At 36.0% G+C, this 26,231-nt stretch overlaps 1 protein-coding gene across 9 annotated transcripts in view; it reads right to left on the bottom strand.

Annotated features, from left to right (window-relative positions):
• PCNX1 (pecanex 1) overlaps positions 1 to 26,231 on the bottom strand; it is a 169,240-nt gene that overhangs the window by 75,166 nt on the left and 67,843 nt on the right. For 2 of the 9 annotated variants that reach the window (XM_029952855.1, XM_029952854.1), the window contains exons 7-9: positions 21,937 to 21,981; positions 17,722 to 17,887; positions 12,012 to 12,196 (exon numbers count right to left, since the gene is read on the bottom strand). The exons of 2 other annotated variants lie outside the window; for them this stretch is intronic. In XM_029952855.1, the coding sequence (XP_029808715.1) occupies positions 12,012 to 12,196; positions 17,722 to 17,887; positions 21,937 to 21,981 (396 nt within the window). The remainder of the gene's footprint in view (positions 1 to 12,011; positions 12,197 to 17,721; positions 17,888 to 21,936; positions 21,982 to 26,231) is intronic. 5 more of the 9 variants (XM_029952857.1, XM_029952856.1, XM_029952860.1 and 2 more) reach the window with 5 other exon arrangements.

The following is a 26,231-nucleotide window of genomic DNA, read 5'->3' on the forward strand; positions in this document are numbered from 1 at the left end:
TAGGTGTATCACTGAAAAACTTTCTGAAGTGGTACAGTGGTTGTAGAAATTGTTAGTGAAGGAAAAAAAACTAAACAAAAATACTGGCTTGACTGAGATTTCAAAATTATTTTTAAATTGTAATGTTTTTATGTTGTGCTCTTTCCTCCCTTATCATGGAAAATGAAAAATTGGCTGTGCTACTATAAATAGCTTATTACATTAATAGAAAAGGGAAACATCAGATCAAAATTACAGATTGCATAAATTGCAGAATAATTATGAACCCAAGTAAGTGAGTAAATCACAGAGTAACAAAGAGCTGGGAGGGCGTGGCTGCTATCTGTGAAATCCAGTAAGAATAGAATAGATAAACATACGTTTCTGTCACATAAGGTGTGTGTATTTTACAAATAACTTAATACTACATTCAACAGAATTTAAACTATTGGAATATATTCTGAGTTTTAAGAACACAAGTTCTGTTTTGGGGAATACTGAATATGATAAACATTTATATATGCAACTGAAATCAACTAAAGACATTACTCTTTGTAATTTTCAAATGGAATGCACAAAGAACATTAAGTCACTATATAACTATATTCTCTTTTATGTATAGATGTCTCTTAAGAAATATAAATATTTGCACTTTAAATAAACAGAAACATAAAAATAAAGCATGCCCTCCAAAAAGCTCTTTAGACAAAAAAGCTGGGAAAATTGAGTTTTATTAATATATATATCAAGAACTCTGAATGCTTCTTTACAAACCAATGACTAACAAGCTATAAATTTTAGAAATTTAACAAAGCATAAAACACGTCTATGAAAAAAGAGGCTATAATTTTAACAAATGTGCAATGACTTCAATAGTGACCCCCTCAGCCCCCCAAAAAGTCTTTGTCTACATACTAATTTTAAAACATGTTCAGGTCAAAATATAGGACATGTTCAGGTCAGAAAAAGCTAACAGTTATTAAGGTTTCCTGGTATATTCCTAAAGTGACACCACAAAACAAACAAACAAACAAACAAACAAACAAACAAAAAACCAATTCTAGGTCTCCTCTTATACCTCCTGGGCTTGGCAACTAGTTAGCACTTGAAAAGAAACAAATTTCATTCAGAGGATAAGCTCAGGAAAAATTACACTAGAAACTGTTTCACTTAAGGTTTCGGTGAAAAACTTAGTAATATTTTAAGGTGTAACAGTCTACTAAAAGCATCTTCAAAAATAACCAAAACACGCCTGGGTGGCTCAGTTGGTTGAGCATCGGCTTCGGCTCAGGTCATGATCTCACGGTTCGTGGGTTCGAGCCCTGCGTTGGGCTCTGTGCTGACAGCTGGCTCACAGCCTGGAGCCTCCTTCAGATTCTGTATCTCCCTCTCTCTCTGACCCTCCCCTGCTTGCACTGTCTCTCTGTCTCTCAAAAATAAATAAAAAAACATAATAAAAAAATAACCAAAATAGAAATAAGTATATATTACTATTAGTTTAATAAAGATTAAGAACACCCTAAATCTGTGCAAAGATCCTCAGCATACATATCAATGATATATATATATCATTAAAGATCAAAACCATAATGGCATTAACCTTTAGGTCCAAAGTAAAATGTGTCCTTATTAATAATCCTCTTTTTATATTATCCTGTATTAAGAAAAGACTAAGTATTGATTTTTTTCTAATGAATATAAATTGAGAAGTAGAACATCAATGAAATGGATCCTTCTCACATGAATTATGATTAAAAACTAAGTCATCTCATCAGATTCAACTCCCAGGTAATAATTAATTATATCTAACAGAATGGCTCCGCCATGATTTTGAAAGAAAACAATTACTTTCTGACAAAATAAGACTGGCAGCTGGAATTTCAGGCTTGATGATACTGGCCATGAGATAGCATCTAGAGATTAAGGGAGAAATAAGTTAATGTACCTAGTATTTCTCAGCTTTGAGCATTCAATTGATTGCTATTGCCTATAAAAATTACATTTCACCAAACCACTTATTTTTAGGTAGGAAAATTTCAGGTAACCGTAAGTCAATAAATAAGTGATGAACAATGGGAAGATGAATAAAATGAGATACTGATTTAAAGAAAAGGATGCTCGAAACATTTCCCTGAAGCCATGAATGGTGCAGCAGATACACTCAAAACAGACATGAGCAAGACTCTGATAAAAGACAGGAGAAACTAATGGTATTCTCTAACTTGTCCTTTCAATAAAAGTCCTTGCTACATAGCACAAAGTGTGAAAAGATTGTTCACTCAGCTAAGAAACTCCTGTTGCATTCTTTTACTTGTGACCTTAGTTTTTTTTTTTATGGTTTTTTTTTTTTATTTACTTTGACAGACAGAGACAGTGCAAACAGGGGAGGGTCAGAGAGAGAGGGACATAGAGAATCTGAAGCAGGCTCCAGGCTCTGAACTAGCTGTCAGCACAGAGCCCGACGTGGGGCTCGAACCCACGAACCGTGAGATCATGACCTGAGCCGAAGCCGGAAGCTTAACCGACTGAGCCACCCAGGCGCCCCACTTGTGACCTTAGAAAGAGGTAGTTACTAAGTTCTGTTTAGGAGGCTCTTGGAGGACCACATACATCTACATGGGTAAGTTAAGGAAGTGCTTATTTCTAATGTGATGACTACTGTGTTCACAATGCTATCTCAATAAATATGTTAGAGAAAAGACCTTTAAGACTTGTTCTAGTTTCTTGGATGATGCCACCGTTATTATTATGAGTAGTACCTATGAGTCTCTGAGAAAACGTGAGTTTTCACCAGACAGAAATGACTCATTTTATTTCTGCCTGTAGTACAGGGTGGGTAAACTTTTTCTATACAAGGCCAGAAAATACATTTTTTTGGCTTTGTGGGTCAGATAGTTACAATAATGCAAGACTACCACTGTAGCATGAAAGCAGCCCCAGAAAACATGTAACATAAATACGTATTTTAATTTATAAAGAAAAAAAAACACGCATCAAGCTAGATAGATTTATCCCACAGGCCATAATTTGCCAATCCCTTTCTTGGACAAAAAAAAAACCCCAAAAACAAAAACAAAAAAACAGGTCTAAAGAGGTTTCTAAAGCCTCTTTAACTACTGTACTAGAATGGTAATCAAGGCACGATGCTACTTGTAATTAAAAGTTTCAATCCTGAAGGGCCCCTGAGTGGCAGAGTTGGTAAAGCTTCCAACTCTGGATTTTGATTCAGGTCCCGGTTTGGGAGATCAAGCCCCATGTCACACTGCCAGCGCAGAGCCTGCTTGAGATTCTCTGTCTCCCTCTACCTGTGCCCTGCTCTCTCTCTTTTTCGCTCTCAAAATAAATGTTGAAAAATAAACTTAAAACAAATAATTAAAATCAATGAAAGTTTCAATACTGAGAAACGAATCCTTCTTCCTGGGATGCTCACCACTGTGCTAGGTTTTTAAAACAAGAGAATACAGAAAAGAGCAGGTAGAAGAAAGGTTGGTTTGGAAGAGGGGTTTTGAGAACTGGTACGAAAAGACAGATGCCTCTCCTGCCGGCAACAATAAAACAGATGTGTACACCGATCTACTTTACTGACACGGCCGTTGTCCTCTCGTCCTGACAACTCCACACGCCCTCATTCATTCCGTTTCCACTCCTACTGCCTCATCCTGAGATCAAGTGAACCTTCCAAAAGTGAAAGTACAAGTTCACTTGGTACAACCTCATCTTGGTAAAATCTGAAACAGGAGAATGATATGCTGATGACATTACAAATGATCAGGTAAACAAAATGGCAAGCCACAGAATGGGAGAAAATATTTGTGATTTGTAACTGACTAGTTATATCTAAAATTTTAAAAAAAACCTCTTGCACCTCAATAATAAAACAACCAACCCAATTTTAAAAGTGAGCAAATATTTGGACACACATCACAGAAGAGGATCATCAACAGTTATAAGAGAAATGTAAATTTAAACCACAATGCGATACAACTATTAGGGTTAAAATTTTAAAGGCCAGCAATAATAGCCAATGGGGACAAGATGGACATGAGCGCAATTCACATACACTGCTGGTGTGAACATAAAACCACTTTGTAAAGTTAAGTTTTACTAACAATGGCCAAAACCTGGAAATAACACAAACATCTATCAGATGAATGAATACACAATATACATACGCTTGCACAATGGATTAATATTCAGCACATAAAAAGAATAAACTAACCCATGCAACATGATGAACTCAAAAACATCACATTAAGTGCAAAAGGCCACATTAGGACTGCATTTATATGAACTTCTAGAAGAGAGAGAACCATAATGACATAAAATATGCAGGGGCTACCTGTGGCCAGGGGCCAGGGAGGGATGAACTGCAACGGGGGCCACAAAGAATCTTCTAAAGATGATGACACGCTCTGTGTCCAGGTTGTGCACATCTGTTTCGCACGTGTGCACATCTGTTTCGCACGTGTGCACATCTGTTTCGCACGTGTGCACATCTGTTGCAACTCACCCAACGGTACATGTTAAATGGGTGCAATTTGTCATACCGAAATTATAGATCAAAAAATTGACTTTAAAACAAAGAAGGGAGAAAAAAGACTGGTGAGGTAAGAGTCTAAGTAGATGGATGTGCATGAGACAGCATGTAATCAGTGGAATTCCTACAAAATACAAATCAAGAGTGAATGATATTTGTTGTTTTGTTTTTGTGGTTCATTTAAAAAAAATACTATACGACGTCAGATTCAAAAGTAGTATATAAAATGAAGAAAAGTTCCCCACTTCCCCAGAGACAGCCACTGTGTTCTTCTGAACGATTTTTATGTACATTTGATCTAAGACAATTGAATCACTCTCCTCATACACATTCTAAAATTTACTTCTTTTGCTTACCAACTAGCTTAACTTTTCGTGCCAATCACAGAGATGCATAGGGTCGCCTGGGTGGCTCAGTCGGTTAATCCTCTGACTTCAACTCAGGTCATGATCTCACAGTTTGTGGGTTTGAGCCCCTCATTGGGCTCTGTGCTGAGAGCTCAGAGCCTAGAGCCTGCTTCGGATTCTGTGTCTCCCTCCCTGTCTCTCTCTCTCTGCCCCTCCTCTGCTTAGACTCTCCCTGTCTCAAAAATAAACATTAAAAGTTTTTGAAAAAAGAAAGATGCATCAAGTTCTAAATATTATACTGTTTATGTACTTTCTTTTAGGGGCTTTCCAATAACAGAGATTTAAATTGCTTAAGGTTTATCAAAATTACAAACAATGCTATAATGAATATCCATGTACATATATCTTTGCAAGTTGGCAAATTTTGAGGATTAAAACTATATCGGCATTTTTAGTCTACAGTTCTAATCTGTCCTCCAAAACCGTTCAATCTTCAGACCTTTTCCAATACCAGACATTTTACACAAAGATGAAAAAATCTCAACCTTGTTTTTAATCTGTAATTTAAAGAATTATGAGTAAACAAACTATGATTGTAAACCACTTTTATTTCTTCTTTTCTAGTTATTGATCTTTATCTTATTGATGTGAAGTGCTTATTGTAGCAAAGACTGATAACTGACTTCCAGGATTCATCCTTTCCTTACTCCTTTTATTAATAGGACCTTCCCCTCACTGAATTTCACCTGGGCCTATGTTCACCTAATTAGAGACACTTCCTAACCTCTCTTGCAGCTAGAAGTTGCCATGTGACTGTATATGGACCCAAGGAAAGTGGGAGAAAGTGACAGGCACATTTCTCAAGTTTCAATCTGAAAGATAAAGACTAACTGTCCCTGGGGTGCCTGGGTGGCTCAGTAGGTTGAACATCTGACTTCGGCTCATGTGATGATCTCACCACTGGTGGATTTGAGCCCCATGTCAGGTTCTGTACTGACAGCTCAGAGCCTGAAGCCTGCTTTGGATTCTGTGTCTTCCCCTCTCTCTGCCCCTCCCATGCTCATGCTCTGTCTCTCTTGATTTCTCAATAATAAATAAATGTTAAGAACAATAAAAAAGGACTAACTGTCCTTACTTTTTAGCAACAACCCCTTCCTACTTTTCAGATAAATGTTAACAAATGAAACGGCCACTATGAGCAGGGAAGCCACACGTGGAAGATAACAGAACCAACCCACCTGCTAGGGACAGCTTCCATTAGACTGTTAGAGAGACAGGTAAACTTCTCTTTTATTTTAGTCACTGATTGGCGAGGGGCTGAAGTGGGGTGGGGGAGGGGGTGTCCTCCACTGAAGAACCCAACCTATATTTCAGCTAATGCATATATTAACCAAGTTTAACTTACAATCTCAAACATGTTAATGTTAGAACATAGATATTCTAGTCTAGTACTTCAGCGGATTCTCTTCAACATAGACAAGCAAGAGACAAAGGAGGTATCTCAACCAGTCCCTGTTACCTTCTGAGAAATTCCTAGAGCAGCTATGGCACCCAGAACTTTTATTTTTATACTTTTTAAATATTTTTTCTTGTTTACTTATTTTTGAGACAGAGACAGAGCACAAGCAGGGGTGGGGCAGAAAGAGGGAGACACAGAATCTGAAACAGGCCCCAGGCTCTGAGCTGTCAGCACACAACCCGATGCGGGGCTTGAACCCACGAACCGCATGATCATGACCTGAGCCGAAGTCGGGCGCTTAACCGACTGAACCACCCAGGAGCCCTGGAACTTTTAAAAATAGTATACTAGAAGTCTTTCCACAGTTAACAGTGACAAACTTCTGAGCATTGTCCAGGGGATGAGGTTAGAACAGATAAAAATAAAGTTCATCTAGGTTTATTTTTCATTTATAGTATTTGTGGGGATAAAACAAACACTGTTAAATCCTGCTAGGTGAAGTATAAATTGCGACAAGCTTCCATAGAGCAATTAACAGTATGTGTCAAGGTCTCAATAATGTTAATTCCCTTTGATGATTCCCTTTAACATATTCATCCTAAAGAAATACCCACAACTCTACAGAAAGGCTTATGTAAAGATGTTCAGCAGAGTGTTTATTACAACAGAAAATATCAGGAATCATCCTAAAGACTAACAAGGGGGTTAGTTAACTGGTTAAATAAATTATAATTACAAAATAATGTTAATAATAGTGATAGCAATGATTATTCATGTAATTGAGTTATTACTGCTAGGCACTGTTCCAAATGCTTTGAACATTTTAATAGATATAATCCTCACCATAAACCTATGAAGCAGATATTATTACTAATCCTTTGATAAATGAGGAAACCGAGGCACAGGGAAAAAATCACTTGCCCAAGGCCACACAGCTCATAAGTAGTAGAGTGTGGACTGAAAGACATGAAGTCTGACTATGGAGTCCGCTACATTCTACTCCCTTTCATGGAGATTTTGGAGATAAAACATTAGGCCATCACTTACAAACAAGTTAAAGAGCAATCGATAACCTGAGTAAATAACATACATGCTAAGTGAAAAGGGCAAGATACAAAACGCATACAGTAGCACCAAGTCACCCATCATGATCCCAATTCTGTTTCAGGAAAGTATACAAAATGTGTGCATTAAAAAAAGACAGGGGGAGGGAAATATAAAATTTCAAAAGTGAGTATCTCTGAGTGATAAAATTACAGATAACTTAATTTTCATTATATTTTCTAGTATTTCTAAACTTGTATTTCTGTTATAGGAATGAGAAAAGCACATTCAAATTTTATCAAAGGGAAGAATATATCTCCAAACTTAACACTGCTTCCTTTTAGATAATAATAAAGGATCTTTAGTGCTTCTATAAAAATAAACATTTTACTTTCATTTGTATATATTTTGCGTTGCACTCCCCCCAAAAAATAAAATACAGCTTTTTTGGAATTCAATAACAACAATAAAAGACAAGACCAAGGTTGCTGCAAAAAGAATACAACTTTCTGTTTAGAGGAATGAAAATGATCTGCTATAACATAGGGCACTATGTATGAACTCCAAGATCCCATAGCCCTCTGACCTCTGTACAGTAACAAGGAAAAGTATCTATATAAAAGACATGTAACATAAGACATATAACATATAACAAAATGGATAATACATATAACCTGTTTTAAACACCAAGACTAACTCTAATAAAAATCACTTGGGAGTATTATAGATCATCTGAGCCCCTGCTTTTTAAAGCAAAGAATTAAAAATTTTTTTAATGTTTATTTATTTTTGAGAGACAGAGAGGGACAGCATGAGCAGCGGAGGGTCAGAGAGAGAAGGAGATACAGAATCTGAAGCAGGCTCCAGGCTCCGAGCTAGCTGTCAGCACAGAGCCCAATGCGGGGCTCGAACCCACGAACCGTGAGATCATGACCTGAGCCGAAACCAGACGCTTAACCGACTGAGCGACCCAGGGGCCCCAAAGCAAAGAATTTAAAAGCCTCCAAATCATATTTCTGCCTAATAACATGTAGCTGCTATAAACCGCTTAGTAAAAAGGCCAACAGGGAGGGGAGGGTGCTGCCAGATTTGAGTCTTTTTCTAGAGCCGACCACACTTCAAGTTAATAAATTCTGTAGTAAAGCAGATTACCTCAAAGAATACCTTCTTTGTCAATCTATGCATAGCAATGAAATAAAAAAGCCTCAGAAAAATAAGTTCACTCATCACCTTTTAAACCTCTCATGTGTTAATGAAATGAAGAAACCTACTTCATCAGAGGAATACCACCTATGATTTTTTACATATTTTATATTTAGATTTTAAACACTGATATAAACCTTCCCTCATTTGTTTATTTTGTACATGAAATTTTTATGCAACATTATACCTTCTCAAAGCATATCCTCACCAATGACCACCACAAATTTCATACACATAAATTTTCCTGTTTTACCAGGCCTTTTCTAGAACGTTTCCTCTGAGATTTGCTACATAGTAAGAATTTAACTATCAACTATAAAGGCATCATTACATCAATTTATTAGTCTTAATTTACAAGAGGAAGCTGGGTTTAGCATAAAAACTGAGAAGTGATTGGCAAATTTTCTAGATAAACCTTGGTAGATAAGAAACAGAACTTTAAGGCTACGTGAATTCAGAGTCCCTCATGTGACTTATCCTGGCACTAAGCACAGTTTATTTTATTTAGTGTAACTGCAATTTAGTTCAGAATATAGTAGGAAATCAACTGCAAAGAAATGAGTCCTCTAGAAGACCGTTGAGGAAGAAATTCACCCTAGAGATATGGTTTTAAAAACCAGTGGTGTGTTATATTGAAGGATTTGAGAAATTCTTAGACAGTAACTGCCTTTTCAAAGATGTTAACGCTAAAACTTATCTGTCACATCACTGGAGCCTTTTTTTTTTTTTTTTTTTTGGTAAACTAAGTCTGCATGGAGGTGAAGTCTATAAATAAGAAAGGAAACAATCCCAATTTTTCCAACTAGGTTCTATATTATATATTATAAGTCAGCATTTAAAATTAAATAGGATTAACAATTATGCCTGCTGAGTACACATGGTGAAAATACATTTTCTTCTGCTGAAAAAGCTACTAATAAAATCCATAAAATACCTTCGGTTAACATTTCCACCAGGTCTAATGTTACCTGGTAATCCTGACACACTGGCTAAAATCCAGCAGAGAAAACAACGGGTTTATGGGTTCATGGCTGTCGTTTAACGTCGTGGTCATCTAGTACGACACCACAAAGTCCAGATGTAGACAACAGTTCAGGAGAACTACCTAGGCTTAGAATTAACAAAGCCTGACTGCAAATCTCCTTGAATCCAAAAAGGCTGTTCTTCTGTTTAAACAACCAATTATTATCTATTTACGTGTACATATGCAAACATTTACATGCACTCATACATATGTATGAATGTGCATGTATGCTGGTATGAGTGTTTTATATAAATGTATTATGTGTACACATTTTCATATGAAAATATCGTACATTTAAAATTTTTCAACCAAAGAAGCTAAACTTAGAAAGAAACAATCCTTTCTAAATATTTCATATTTTTAGGGAATATCATGACTAACTTTAACATATTTGAGGATATAGGACCCAAATTCATTTACCCAAAATTATCTTACCACTACTAATTATATCGTGAAGAAAATTAAACCATGCAACAAAAATATTCTAGTGGAATATATTATAAAAATCAGTGTCTCCACCACTCATTTTCAGGGTCTTTTCTGGCCAACTTTACATGCTATGGAACAGGTATACACTGTCCACTGATTGACTGTTTTGTGCTAATTATCACAACACATTCAATTTGGCAGCAGCCAGGTCCCACAGGCCAATAACTAGCTACCAGAAGGCAGATAGAAAAAAATACAAATTTCAAAACACCATCCTGAATATTCACCCACAGGTGCCAGTCACTCCAGACTTTACCTTCAGAACTGTCCAGTGAGTTCATATGTACGTATTTTCAATAATCTGCAAGTGGATTCAGAATGGGATTTTACCAGTAAGGCTTTCTTAGCAAGTTTTTTGAGCAAATTAGGTTTTATGGAGAAAAATCATCTACTGCATCATTTTATGTTTGATTTGGCAAAAGTCTAAAAAATCCAAAATGGATCAAAATTAAGCCTTTTAACAAAAGCTATTACCACAAACCCAATGGGAAACGGTGATGGTCACTGTAATTTTATATGCACAATCTGACAAATCCTCTATTCAAAGGACTTTGAGTTGACCTGAGAGAAATATCGATAAAAAGATATTAACTGAATATCTGAATATACACGTAACTAAAGAAGTACCGCTATTTTAACTCAAAGCAAGTAACTAAATTGAGGACCCTCCTAATAAACTCCCTTGTTTCTTCAAACTGTAAACTCAAAAGCAAAAACACTCTAAAATTAAAATGTTTTATTGCCTTCTTTTTATTTAGAAATTACTATATATGCTAATGTTATAAATATCTTAGATGACCATTTTCAAGTTTCTCTAAGATTTACTAAGGATAATTACTTTCATCAATATGTTTATCTAATATTTGTTAACTCTAACTAAAGGACTTTTACAAAATGGAAAATGTTAACTGAGAGCATATGAAACGTTATTGTATCTAATTTGGGCACCTTACACCAAACATCCTTCTAGCCAAAGTGTCAAGAGGATTATCATCTGTATAAATGAAACACAGCTATCACAGGGATGAACAACATCACTGGGAGCAAATGTGATGCTTTCAACTGTGTATTTTTTTAATAACAAAATTTTCTTCATTGTATTTACTTGTTACTAATCTGCATTCTGAACACAAGATGGATTATACAAAGAAACAGAAACCAAAGAATAAAATACTCTGTATATTTTATATACTTTGTATATATTTTACATACAAAGTATAATATAAAATATGCCTATAAGGTACCAAACAGGCATATGAGTGGCTATGCATAACTGAGGTTTTAAACTATACCACCCTTCTGAGAATAAACTACTTAATAACTTATATTAATATTTATAGATATATTAACAGGAAAAAGAAAAAACTTGATGAATGTATTGATATTAGTATAGAGCCATGGTGTTCTCAGAGTACTGCATTTAGAGTTATAGTAAGTCTATCTCAGGTGACAGATACTGACATGAAATATACAGTACCTGAAAGAAAGATTCTATAGCAATAGACCATCAGAAAGTATTTTTGCCTTTCCTGCAGTACATTTAGCAAATTCAAAGAAATTAAGGTTTAATCAAAATAATTTTTTAAAAATCAACATTTCCCCACAGAGTACAAGTGCCAAGGATTAACAGGACTGCCCGAATCATTATAAGAGAACACTAAAGCATGAACATCAATACTTTTAACTACCTACCAATAATATGCTAAAACAAAACAAAACAAAACAAAACCAAAAGCATAGAATAAAAGTTCAGAGAAACTGAAAAGGGGAAAGCAAATCAAATTCTCCTCACACATAGGACAAATCCTATAAAAAGTGCTCTCATGCATAGTTCCAAATAAAGCTATCTCACAGAAATTGCCATCATTGTTACCCATCATCTGCTGCATTATAGTTTTGTATCACCAAGATTACATAAGGCCTGCATACCAAGTTCATCGTGCAAACTGCTGCCGCCGACAGCAGATGCATTGTCATGTGAGGCTTCTAAGTGGACACTCCCATTTCTCACCAGCAAGGAGGCACTAGCACTGAGCACTGCAGCCTGGGAAGGGGGGCGGGACTGGACTTTGACCTGGGATGTGGACTGCTGGCCTTGCTGACCATCTTGAAGGCTAGGAGAAAACATGGATTGGGGAGACATTACAGGGAAGAAAGGAAAAAAAAAACAATAGCTAGAATGAAGTTAATATAGAAAACGGATTTCAAAATGTAACCGGATTTTTTCAATGTAACCTAAGAAAGCTAACAAACTTTGTAAAACATACAGATTACACTGCTATCTTAAATCTTTTGGCCCTTAGAAAACTGAGTCACAGTGATGAACACAGCAAACAGTTAATGTATGTGTAAACTAATCAATCTGTGACTTTTGCCCACCCCAAGCCAACAAAATTCTAGTGTAAGGAAAAAGAAAGCAGCAAAGAAACAGAAGCACGTTAACTATATATGAAGGCTGTAGCTGATCCTCAATAGATAAATCCTCTTTTTCAGTTTAAATATGCACTTTCATTTATAAGCTTTATAATTCCAGAATTGTTCTTTCAAATATTCTGGCATCTCAAATTCACAATAAAACCAAGTTTCTACGCACTTGAAAACCAAAGAATTCATAACAAATGCGACCAAGTTGACAGTTTTCAATCAAAAGAAAACACAAACTAGTGCAAAAGAAACAGAGTAACAAACATTGACTCAACCAAGGGAGATACAAACGACTGCGGGGATGCTGCAAGCGTGACTGATTTATGAAGCATTTTTTTCCCTCTAAAAAGCCTGCATATTTTTTAAATAAAGCTGAACAGGCTCTATGTACATGTTATTACCTTCTCCAATCCATTTCATTATTTCACTAAGAAAGACCCATCATTTTAGAAAATCTTAAAAATAATTTGGAAACCAGTAATTTCTCAAGGGATAGTACAGTTCTTAAATCTTACAGAATTTTGTTATATTATTAGTATTTTTTTATTATAGATTTGCCATTTATTAAAACTATCAAAATCTAAATATCTAAAAATTATCTACAATTAAGAAGCTATATTATATATTATATTAACTCATTTTATATTTTAGATGTTTATTTTTAAATACTATGCATTTTAATGTGCTTAGTATAATACTCAAATCAGTGAAACCCATTAAATATTTTAAGTATAATTATTATATGTCATTCTCTACACGATGTTCAAAGTAACTGTGCATTGTTATTAAATTAGTTAGTAAACAAACAAAAAAGACTGTTAAGATGGCTTCATTCAACATTTTTTATCATTTTCTTGAGTATCAACTTCTTTCTAATGTTTTGGATTCAATGCAATGATTTCTCTGATGCCTATAAAATAACAAAACTCATCTTTATAGGTTGTTGAAGAGGGCTGCAATTTCAAGTAACCATGTTATGATAAAAGACTGTGTAGAAAGTACTGCTTATGTGGCCTAAGCCTGTGATTATGGCAACAGAATACACTCTGGAATCACACTGTCTTATAATGTAACTACATGTGACTATCTACACTAAGATTTTAGTTCCTCAGTCCCACTAAGCTCTTTGGAAGTGCTCAATAGCCACATAAAGTAGCTAGCTGCTGCCGTAGGTAAGAGCTACCAGAGTGGGCAGAAGCTAGTAGTTAAGAGTCTGCCACACTGGACAGCGTTAATTACATAAATCTTTCTGCCACCAGAAAGTTCTATTAATCATTACTGCCTTGGAAGATTATAGTTCAGGCTACTCTTAGAGCCAACGAAAAGTTTACATTCTAAATAGAGCAGAGGAATGTATGGAACACATGAGAAAGCCAAGTCTACACAATGTTGATTTGTTAATGCTTACTTGCATTGTTTTCTAGGCTATAACTACAAAAGTACTCATTTAATAACTCCTTTGGAGTACATCTTTGTACAATTGACATAAATCAAGAGATGATCTTGGGAATTAATATAATCAAATATGGTTGTATCTTTCATACATATATAAGTCTATTACACTTCCTCAGAATCTATCTAAAGTTTTTCACATAGCTTAGCAAAATGACCAAATTTCACAAGGGGAAAAAAAAAATCCTGACCAAAAAAAAAAGTGTTTAAGTAGTTCAAGTACTATGTCCCTTCAGAAGACATAAGAATGTTATATAATATGTACTCAATAAAACTTTCTATCCTTTTTCATTTTTACTTCAAGTCCAGAGCAAAGGTGCTATATGCAGACAGATGTATTTTAACATGAACACAGGTGAGAATACAATAATCCTCAACATATCCATATATACAAAAAGGTTTTCAAAATATTAGACAATGTATGAAAATCAACTCCAGAATAAAGAAACAAAGGAAACTAGTGAAAATCTATGGGGCTGTCAAGGTTTTGAACATCAAAAGTTAGTCCTAAATGTTTAGGTCCCCTGAATTCCTGTTTTGAAAATCCTTCAACAACAAATAGCCTCTGGAGGTTTGTACTTTACCTAACTAATAACTGACAGGAGCTAATTTTTTCTTTTTTTTTTTTTACGGTACCAATTATCAAAACTACCAGTGTGAGAAGAGGGAGAAACTGTTTTACAACAGAGTAAAAGGAAAGATAGAAATTTAGGTCTAACTATTGGCTATGGATAGCATCACTGACATGCAATCTTACCCATTAACATTTCCAACTTAAATGGCAGAAAAATAAGGGCACCTGGGAGGTTAACTCTTGATTCCAGCGCAGGTCACAGTTAGTGACTTCGAGCCCCCACATCTGTCAGCACAGAGCCTGTGTGGAATTCACTCTCCCTCTCTCTCTGCCCTTTCCCCACTAGTGCTCTCTCTCTCAAAACTACAAAAATAAAGTTTAAAAAATAATAATAACAGCAGAAAAATATAGTTAGTTTTGGTCTTTCTTTTCTCTGTACCACTTACTTAGATTTTGGCACATTCTGCCTTATATCGTAGGTTATTTTTATAAGTGTCTCCACAACAAAAAAGTAAACTCTTAAGAGTAAGATCACATTATTCTTATGAACCTGCAGATTTGAGAGAACCCTCAAAGGAATGCCTTGGACACAGTACACAAGCCACATGTATTTGGTGGATTTTCCTGAGTACCACAAAATGATCCCTATGACCTCTAATCATGGATGCTGTGACTACTATGACCTCATTTGATTACAGATCTTTCAATCTTCTAATACTTAAAATAAAGATAGATCTAGGAACACAATAGAGCTTTTGTCCCCTCCCCAAAAAGCAACTAATTTCTTTTCATTCCAGTCCATTAACAAGAGTTCTAAAAAATATCATATTTAGGTTGATAAATATAGGTAAATAGGAAATTCTTAATATTAGTACTATAAAATTTTTAATATTAATCTTTGCCTTTCTCTCTACTAACTGAGAACTGGCAAGGACCTATCAAACCTACCTATAAGACTAATTTAATGAAAACGATACTTGAAAAAAAATTCTGAAACAGGACATTCTAACAATTATTTTTTAAATGTGCAAATTCCCTTTGTGAAGAAATTTATGATTTATTCACAATTCTTGAAAACACAATTTACCAAGTTGCTTTTGATTGTCAATTACTTAAACTATTCATTAAAGTTTAAAATAAGTTAGTACATTTTATTGGTACTTATACAGTAATTGTAATTAAAGTACTGTCACTCCTATTCCATTTCCTTTTGACAAACAAGTTTTTCAGGTTTTCCATGACTTGCAATGCTATATTTACTTAAAGAGGACAGTATTATTATGTAATTCAAACAGAATTAACAATTCTTTCCTGCCTAAATATTTTTGCAATTGAAAAAAGATTTTATCAAATTGGTGTTTCTAACTTCTCTAAGCTAAATTTTATCTTATTTCACCCATGATGAAATCACCTATTTAAGACACATGCAGTGTTTATACTGGAAATCATCTAAACCTTAACAAAACCTACACGCTGAAACTGGAAGACTACCTGCCAAAAATTCTAATGTGAGCGCTTTCCAAACAAGCTTCACACATTACCCTCATTTGAACGGTGATGTATTTAAAACCCTACAGAATTCTACATGGTTGGCTGGAGCTAGAACACCGTTCTTTAATATTCCACCAGGCAAAGAAGTAAGTCATTTGTCTGCATTTGCTGGGTGAGTGGGATCCAGCAGGCTCATTTGTGGCGAAGAATGAAAGAGTTTGCAAAGACCAGAAGGAGGAGGTTAAGATAAAAGAAAGGATTAAGAAATAGCAACATGGAGTAAGAAAGCAAACATGTCTATGGCAAGTATTATTCAAGGGGCAAAATGAAGAGGTTAGGAAAAACAAACCAGGAAGTAAAAGGAAATGCTGAGCTCTTTCTGCGGGTGGGGCTAGACCCAAATCCTTCAGCAGAAAGAAGTCACCTCAGGGCGCACAGGTAAAGAGGTGACGTGGGGGGTAGAAGAGGAGGGTTCATAAGAAGCAAAGGTGCTCAGCAAAGGTTTCTAGACCAAATGTTTTCTTAACTGGTGCCTTCCCATTTTTATATTTTCAATGTTGGTTTAACTAATCCACACTACTTCTTACAGAATTATGTATTGCAGCAGGATTAATTAGGAACATGACCTACAAAAGATGAAGTTCCTGAGTGTAATGTAAAACCCAGAAAAATAAGCAAGCCTTAAATTCCAGGGAAATGTAAAGAGATAGATTTTGTTATTCTTGAGAACAGGATTTTAACAAGGGAAGGGGTCAGCTCTTCTGATCTACCAAGTCTTCAACAGGAGTTATTTCATCAAGTGTTCTTCCTTTTGAATTTGATTAAAATGTAGGAAAAGAGTTTGGTAATGATTTTCAACACAGAGATTAATGAGAGTATATGGTATTTTATGTGCACTGCCTAAGCAAGCACACGTAAAGAGTTTTTATCTGTATTTATATTCTTAAAGCACAGATGTTTTGACTCCGAGGACACACTTGAGAATAAAACACTAAAAATTTAATGGAAAACTATTCCCAATATTAAAAATAGATGCTTTCTTAATTAGAAATATTGGGAAATGCAAAAAAAAAAGTTTTTCTTCCATACTGTGTAGAAATTGAGAAAGTCAACACAGATACATAAAATATAAACATATATATCCAATTGACCATACTTTACAATAAATTATTTTAGTTCCATGTCATTTACCAGGTCCTACCAATTATGAAATAAAAGAAACCAATTTTTAGGCAACACAAAATATGTATTTTAGTGAAAAAGTAATCAAACGGGCTTATCAAGCCGAAGTCAGTTATCTGTAATCCTCAACAAGCGTACCACTCAGCCTATATCTGTTCCTATTAAACTGATCCATATGTTGGGGAAAAGATGCTACAATAATATGAATTTGGAGTAGAAAAAAATGGAAAGCTGACTTAATGCCTCTATTTACATTTATATACCTGCCCTAAAGTACTTCTGCTATTTAAAATTGACTAACCCAATCTGATCATTTCGTTTAAACAGTGCAACATAAGGCATGCATAATGCGGCAGGCTCATGGTCACATGCAGAGAAAGCCCAAAGAGCTTAAAACTACAGGAGAAGCTGGAGGGAAAAGAAAAAGCAATTTGAATGCTTGCCTGGCACAGACAGAACAGGTTAGAAAGTTTGTTACATGCATGCTAAGCTTGGTGGAATTTTAAAATACCATACCTTAGGGGTGATCCGATGAGCAATGTAGGAGGGGTAGGGTTACTCCCTGCATTGTGCCGGCGCCGTACTGCCTGGCGCCTAAATGTGCTGCGTTCGCGGCGAAATGACACTGTCTCCTCGCTGGCCTGTGCTGCTGTATCAAGATAGACGTTGGTCAAACAGGAGCCTAGGTCAGAGATGGAAATAGCAGCTGAGCCTGCCTCTCCCGTCTGCCCACCCTCGAAGGTGAAGGGAACTTATCTACTCCGTACATACACTGTTTATCTGTCCTTTAACGAATACACAAGACATACATGTTGATTTAAAGATAACTGTTCCGTTAAAAATGATATTTTTGACATATCTGGCCTCACCATCTTCTCTTCAAACTCAATTTCCTATTTTAATCTCTCTACTGGTTTAAATCTTCTAGGGGCTCCTGAGTAGCTCAGACGGTTAAGCTCTGACTTGATTTTGGCTCAGGTCATGCTCTCAAGCAGGGCTGGTGAACTTGAGCCCCGGGTCCGGCTGGCTGCATGCTGTCAGTGCAGAGCTTGCCTGAGATTCTCTCTCCCCCCCCAAAAAAATGAATAAAAAACTTTTAAAATATAAGTTAATTTAAAAAAGAACTTTGAAAAAAATATATAAATAAATCTTTTTCTAAAAGTCTCAATTTAGTCCTGTATTTTTTTTACTCTTGAATTAATTCTACCTCAAAAGTATAGTATTTGTTAGTTCCAACTAACAGGAATGGGGAATTACTGTCAAGAGGACAATACAAACAAGCAATGAGAATACTTCACTTTTTCAAGTTTATTTATTTTGAGAGAGAGAAAACACGAGTTGGGGAGAGGGAGAGAGAGAAGGAATGAGAGAGTCCCAAGCAGGCTCCACGCGGTCAGCATAGAGCCCAACAAGGGGCTCAATCCCATGACCAAGAGACCATGGCTTGGGCTGAAACCAAGAGTCAGACACTTAGCTGACTCAGCCACCCAGGTGCCCCAATAATACTGGATTTTTGATGCACAGAGGTAAGGCAGTTGTTGATCCCACACTGCCCTATGCTGTAACTTTGGCAGCTTTTTACTGGTTTAATTCAAGACAGCCTGGACAGATCTTAAGTGTGAAGCAGTTTGCTGCCATGAAACTTTATTCATCTCCAGGCCTCCAGCACAGGTCCCCTCAACATTAGGAAGCAAGTCTCAGCAAGAGGGCAAGTACAGAAATTCAGAGTTTAATCCAAAAGCAATTAAGCAGAAACTAAAACCAAATACACAACAATGACAAAACCACAATGGTTTCACAGAGTCATATAAAATTTTATAAAACCATTCTAAAGGATTGATTTCAGTTTCTAAAACAAAATGCAAAGTGATGCTTTATGTGAATTTAAAACAATTGTTTCCTAGTGATCTAAATATTTTAGGAATGATTTTGACTTTGACAAAGGGTATTTTCATACTAAATATGAATAAACACAAAACAGTACAGAAACATTCTTTCCAAACACTTTTTTTCTATTAAGTATGAAAAAGATTGCAAATCCAAGAATGTTGTATTCAGATTTCAGTTCTATTGCAAGTTTTCTTGACATTTTAAAAGTGTTACTAACTCTCAAATCATTCTTCTGCTTAACAATAGCCATTTCCATCAATGTGAATGATGTTAACAAAGTGTTCTTTTCCATGTTTACACTTTTTATCCCTTCCTCATGCTGCACGCATGGCTATAGACTAGGAATAGATGCACTACCCCCAAAAGCAGAGCTGTCGCTGTGTAGGTGCTTTCTTTTACTGCAGTAATGACATATACACAATCACTTCACCTGCTTGGCAAGCTTCTGCCATTAAGAAGTGTAAATCCCAAATTACAGAATGCTTACTTATGTTACTTATTTTTCAGCTCACACACTACAGTGACATTCTAAATTAGGCTTTGCAGCTTTGGCTCCACAGTAGACGGAGCTCCTTGAGCTAATATTTATTTTCTTTTTTACCTCTTGTTTCACTGAGATATAATGAAAAAACCCTTTAAGTATGAAAAAGGTGTAACTTGTGACATAAAAGTTCATGTACACAAAAATTACATATGACCTGTGAGAACAAATGATCGTTAAACCTGGTCATCTAGAACTGTGCTGTCCCCAGCATGATAGCCACTAGCCATATGTGGCTACATAACCTTAATATTAAATACAATTAAAAATTCAGTTTAGGGGCACCTGGGTGGCTCAGTCAGTTGGACATCTGGCTTCAGCTCAGGTCATGATCTCACAGTTCGTGGGTTCGAGCCCCACACAGGGCTCTGTGCTGACAGCTCAGAGCCTGGAACCGGCTTCTGATTCTGTGTCCCCCTCTCTCTCTGACCCTCCCCTGCTCGCACTGTCTCTGTCTCTCAAAAATAAATAGAAAACATTTTTAAAAATTCAGTTTATCAGATCCATAAATCACATTGCAAGTGCTCAATAACTATGTGTGTCTCGTGGCCACCAACATCGAGAACACTTCCACTGTCACAGGAAGTTGTGCTGGATGGTGCTGATCTAGAAAGTCAAGGACCCTTTTCTGTCACCACAATCTACAAAGCACAGCATATGCTCTGCCTACTCCTGACATCTATGATCTCAAAAATAGGAAACTTCAACTAGCACGGTCACAAAGGAGAAACCGTAGTGGCACGCAGTCACCAGATAAAGGAAGAAATGAGCCACTTGCAGGAAGAAATGGAAACTGACATGAGTGATGGATATTCCTGTTAATGGCTCTTGGACATCAGCGATGTTAACTGAGGTCATGGAATTTAAATCCACTCTTCTAAAACTCTGGATATTTTATGAACTTATACAGAAGATTTCTATTTTACTGTAACAAAGTACTGCTCAATTTACAGGGTCAATTCACTTCATTAAGAAACTTTGAAACATTCTCTCTCGTTTTAACCAGAATAATAGTAAAATTTGCCCAAATATAATTTAAGGAAAATAATTTAATACATAAAATGTACTAAAATTACTCTGAAGCATTTGGTTTATAAAAGCCAAATGTAATCACTTAAGACTGAAAATAGAAGGGAAACTGGAAATATTTTCTTTATTATCTTCCTTCTACTGAAGACTTAATGGTGTTAATTTTAAATTATAGTGTCCATTTACTGTCAAAATGTTCTTTGGCTTCTTCAGAAAACAATTTTTTTTTTTTTTTGCTGTTATCACACCATTTATATTTGGTCCTGTGCAAAAGAACTACATAATACTACTTACACTCTTAATAAAACAGCTTTAGAAACACCATAAGGTGTAAGTTTAGACTCTACTAAACAATTTAGTAAACTGGAGTTATGACTATTGCCTATGTTGTCCTTATAATATTCAGGGTGTAAATATCTAATGCTGAAAGAATTTTCAATGTTTACTGTAACAATTACTTTAACAATAGGTAGGATCACACATTCAACTGAAAACACTATGTTATAATTTATGGTCATAATGAATAAAACTAAACCACACCCCTGACGAACGTATCATGAATACAAAACATCTCTATTTGGAATAGGGTCCAGCGGGGGTCGAGTTCTATTAGCGCCAGGAAAGAAAAGTGTCATTAAAAAAGCTTAAAAGAATTTGCCAGGGCGCCTGGGTGGCTCAGTCAGTTGTGTGTCCGACTTTGCCTTGGGTCATATCTCGTGGTTCATGGGTTCGAGCCCTGCATCAGACTCTGTGCTGACAGCTCAGAGCCTAGAGCCTGCTTTGGATTCTGTGTCTCCCTCTCTCTCTCTGACCCTCCCCTGCTCGCACTCTGTCTCTGTCTCAAAAATGAACAAACATTATAAAAAAGTTTTAAAAAAAAAAGGAGTTTGCCATAAGCATATTCAATCACGTAAGTTATAGCTATGCTTAATGAAAATTCACTTCTATAACCCAATTACAATAAACTTTTTGAATCCTTTAACTTTATAAGAGAAAGAAACAAAGCATACACACAAAAAAATCTTTGAACTAGAAAACCAGACAGGAGGGAGAAAACACTTTAAAACCTGGTTTTGAGGGCATGTGGGTGGCTCAGTCAGTTGAGCATCTGACTTCAGCTCATGACCTCACAGCTCAGTAAGTTGGAGCCCTGAATCAGGCTCACTGCTGTCAGCAGAGCCTGTTTGGGATCCTTTGTTCCCCTCTCTCTCTCTACCCCTCCCCCGCTCATGCTATCTCTCTCAAAAATGAACATTAAAAACAAATTAAACCTGGTTTTGAAGTTGACATTTTGACACAGCTTAAAACAGTATCTCCTGGCAAAAAAAAAAAAAAAGAAATCAATTAGAGTAAGAGTATAAAACACAAATAGTGAAAATTTAACATCTAGGTACAACTAAATTTAAAGCATGTGTAGGTAAATGAGGGGGGAAATTTTACCGAATTAAAAAACCATGAATAACAAGAAAGATTTAAAAATACCTTCAAGGACATATACTTAGACAACTGTGAATTTTTCAATGTGTATTTTTAAAATTACAAGAGCCCTGACTTTTTAATAATTTCTTTGTGTTAGCAAACTTCAAGAGACTGAATTACAAGCCCAGCAAGTTTAAGAACCTCAGATCATTTAGCTCTTTACTTTTGAGGTCGTGATACAATCAATTAAGTTTAAACATTTACGGGGTCCCTAAGGGCAATTCCTGTACAAGGCACAGGTACCCTGAGACATTTTAGACAGTTGTGGTAGGAGCTATTCCTAAAGGTCAAATAAAAAACAAAATCCACAATACATACCTCCTACCTCAGGAGTTACTTCTCATTTACCTAAATGAGCTAAGAAAAATTCTCTAAATCCTATATTGAATTGTTTTAGTACAATTACTTATCCTTATAGTGAGGATACTGAAACAGCCTATCAGTCTGTTGGACTCTGAGAATGAAAACAGGAAAAGCATTAAAGGCAATGAGTAGTTTCACGATGGCAGGGAGGTATAAAAGAGCAACACGTGGTGAGGGAGGTGGTGAGGGTTATCCATATTCTACCTCAAAACTTGGAAAGTTGTGAGCATCAGTATGTACAGGAAAAGACGCCATTTAAAAACATGTCAGTTATGCAGCTGATTGCTTAGTGACAGGATTCACAGGAGATAAGGGACTTCTGGTCCCTATGCACAATCGTGGCCGGCCTCTCATGACGGCTCAATTGCTATTAAATGAATAAAAATTTAGACAGAAAAATGCTACTCAAGAATGGTGTTATATTCAGTGGGGAGTGTTTATTAGAGGAAAAAGTAAATTTGGGAAGACTGTGCAAATAAAAAGTTGTGTTTTGGTACCTCAAACAGAAAAGAAGCAAATGCTAGTAGGAAATGAGACATGAAAGAAAAGCGAAAATACAAACAAGAATACGTGCATCTCAGAAAAATAACAGATACATGCAGACATCTTGAAATACACTGTCATTTGATCTAAACACTTTTCCCCTTACTTCCCATGTCAGCTAAGGATGATGCTAACGCCAGCATGCCAAGATCTTGTTCGAAAATAAAAACAAATACTCATCAGTGTCATTTTCTCGGAGGCATACCAAGAATCTACTGCACAATCTTGAAGCATTCATTCCAAATTAAAACAATTTCAAACTGTGAACATATTTCAAAGGACTACTCTATTTTTTGATAAGTAAACCAGCAGCCAATGACAAAGGATTAGCTGTGTCCTGAGTTAAGAGAAAATCTACACATCCTACGGGTATTTTCCACAACCCCAGACAGCCAAATAAATACAGATGGGCAGACAAAATGCTTTCAAGAAATTAAATGATACACTGGAGTCATGATTCACACACAACAGTTCCTAAAAGACAGTTTCAGGATAACTTATCGTCAGAGGTGACTCCGAATGTTTTTTAATCCTTTGTATGTAAATGGGGTAAAAGATATAGACCCTCTCCCAGAAAATGGTACTTAGTAACTATTTTCCATTTTCAGAGATTCACCTAAGAAGGGGGTCATTAGTGAAGAATATCTATTTGAAGTGACATAGATTTGAAAAGGGAAACTTCCTTACAAATGATTAAAAGGCATCAGTGTCTTAGTTTCCATACTAAACCTGTAATTTACACAGCACTTTTACAAATCTAAGCTCACTGGAGTCTGATAATGTTGAGACAGACCTAGACAGCTATTCCTGTTTTATACCTGAGGAAACTGAGGCACAGATTTAATGACTTGCCAAGAGTATCCAGTTAATAATTACAGGTGGTATTAAAATGTAACTGATTTCTCATCCAGAACTGCTACCAGAAAACAAAAACAAAAACAAAAACAAAAACACTGTAATGTCTGTTCCTACCACACAAAATCAGGCATTGTCTGGTTCAGGGAATTCTACACACTAACCCTGATTTGCTTCATCAATAAAATACCTCTTCCTCATACTGCTTTAAGAGAAGACAGTTTTTGTAAGTACATGAAGTACCTGAGTCCGTTCAATACACCAAACGAGCATCTTTCTCTGCAGTTTTGTAGGTCTAAGCTTTCTTCCGCGCACAGACTGATAGAGCCTTTCCCTTAAGCGGGGCCAGTCACATGGACACTTCCACTGCGCTGTACGACAGTACAGCACTAAGTTACAACCCCACAACGCCTTTCAAAACTATCGATTCCGAGGACAACTGACCCCTGCATTTAATGACCCACCCGCTGTGTTCTGCTTCGTGTGTGGTCTTTCAGCTTCTCCTTCCGTGCTGGTGGCGCATTTCTGCTGTTGTCATTACTGTAGCCTCTCCAAACACCAATTCCCTTCTACCAATTTGCTTCTTCTAACTTGCTACATGGAGTGACGGGTCAGAAAATTAATGCACTGGAATTCAGAGTCCCTCTGTTTAGTAAAGTGCAAAAGCTAATTTAATTCTCATGTTCTGTCTATTCAGGGGTCTATTTAAGATTCAATGATATTTGGATTCAGAATAACTGACCTCCAATTTATACACATGGCACAAACTTTCATAAACTATTTACGGAGATTTGGTTTTTCTTTGAAATAGTGATATTCCCTTAACAAAAGATTATCTTTGGTTCCCAACACAAATATAATAGGATCTTATTTCATGGTTATAGAGTAGGGCCTCAAACATTACATTTGAAGTAATTTTCTCAAACAGAAAAACAGAGGTTAAGAAATTCAGAAAGAAATTACAAAGTATAATAGAGCAAATATATACATCTCCGTTCTGGTGGTGTTTTATAATCTGTTGAATAATGCAGATTGAGGGGTGCAAAAGAAAATGGTTTTAAAAGTAATGCAGGCTACCAAACAACACTTTCCTATCATACAGAATAGAACTTAATTGTACTTTTTCCTTTAAATATTCAGCATAAGTTACCAAAGGCATGCTTTATCATTATAAAAAAAATTTGAATGCAAAAGAGACCAACAGAAAAGGTCTTAGTTTACATCTAAAACTTTTCTCCCGCCTAAGCAGAAAAATTGATTAAATCCAATTTTAACCAAAGTACTTGATTAATGCTGAGAAATCCTATGAAAACAATCATTTGCTATGTAACAATATCAAAAGAGAAGTTACAGGATACATTGTTGCCAAAATAAGATTAAAATCCATATTAGTAGATTAGACGTTCATGTTTTTCTGTTGGTATTATGCAAGAAATCGAAAATTCTGATATTCTTACTTTTACTGTTGCTGAGTTTCACAATGGCTCGATTAGAAATCTCTAATATATGTTTCTATTTAATCACTTTCTTCCACTTTAAGGAAAGGATACATTTGAGTAGCAGAACAGACTGGTCTGTCTAAGAGAAACAGTAGCACTAGTAAGCATTTCCTATGTGCCAGGCAATGTTCTAAGCTTCTGACATCTGCGAATTCCTTTGATCCTCACAGCAACCCTGAGAGACGAGGAGGCTGAGGCTTCCCGACAACCAGCAGCTTTCCCACAGCGGAGCCCATATACCAGCAAGGGTGTCTGATGTCATGGCATTGTGTTTGGTCACCTCCTAGTTTACAGTATTTTGCTCTAGCACTTTAGAGTACATTTTCTAGATTTCATCGTTCCACACTGCCAACACCGCTCTGCTTAAAAATAAAATAAAACCATTGGAGAACTCATCAACACCTCCAAGTTCATTAGAATAAAATCTATTTGTGGTTTACATACGGCCACATGAACAGTCAGGCAGTATTCTGTTTTGTTGACACATTTCAGGAGTGTAGTACGTAGGAATGGAGAGCCCAGAAAAATGTCTCCTAAACTGTCAAAAAGGACTGTAACAACTAATGTGTATATAAATAAACCTTTACCAACTATTTGAAATTTTATGTAATTTTTAAATGAGAACCAAAACATATTCCCTTTCTCACTACCTCCAATCTTCCAGAAAGTCCAAACAAAACCCTAATAAAATGTGATAAAACCAATGAAATATTGGTTTCACACATTTAGGCTGTTTTCATTTCCTCTTATTTTATTCTAAACACAAATAAAAACAGCCCCAAAAGCGTGTTCTGCCTTTGGCAAAAAATGTTTTTTAACAGCCCACA

Source organism: Suricata suricatta, chromosome 9, assembly GCF_006229205.1.
Source record: "Suricata suricatta isolate VVHF042 chromosome 9, meerkat_22Aug2017_6uvM2_HiC, whole genome shotgun sequence".
Lineage (NCBI taxonomy): Eukaryota > Metazoa > Chordata > Mammalia > Carnivora > Herpestidae > Suricata > Suricata suricatta.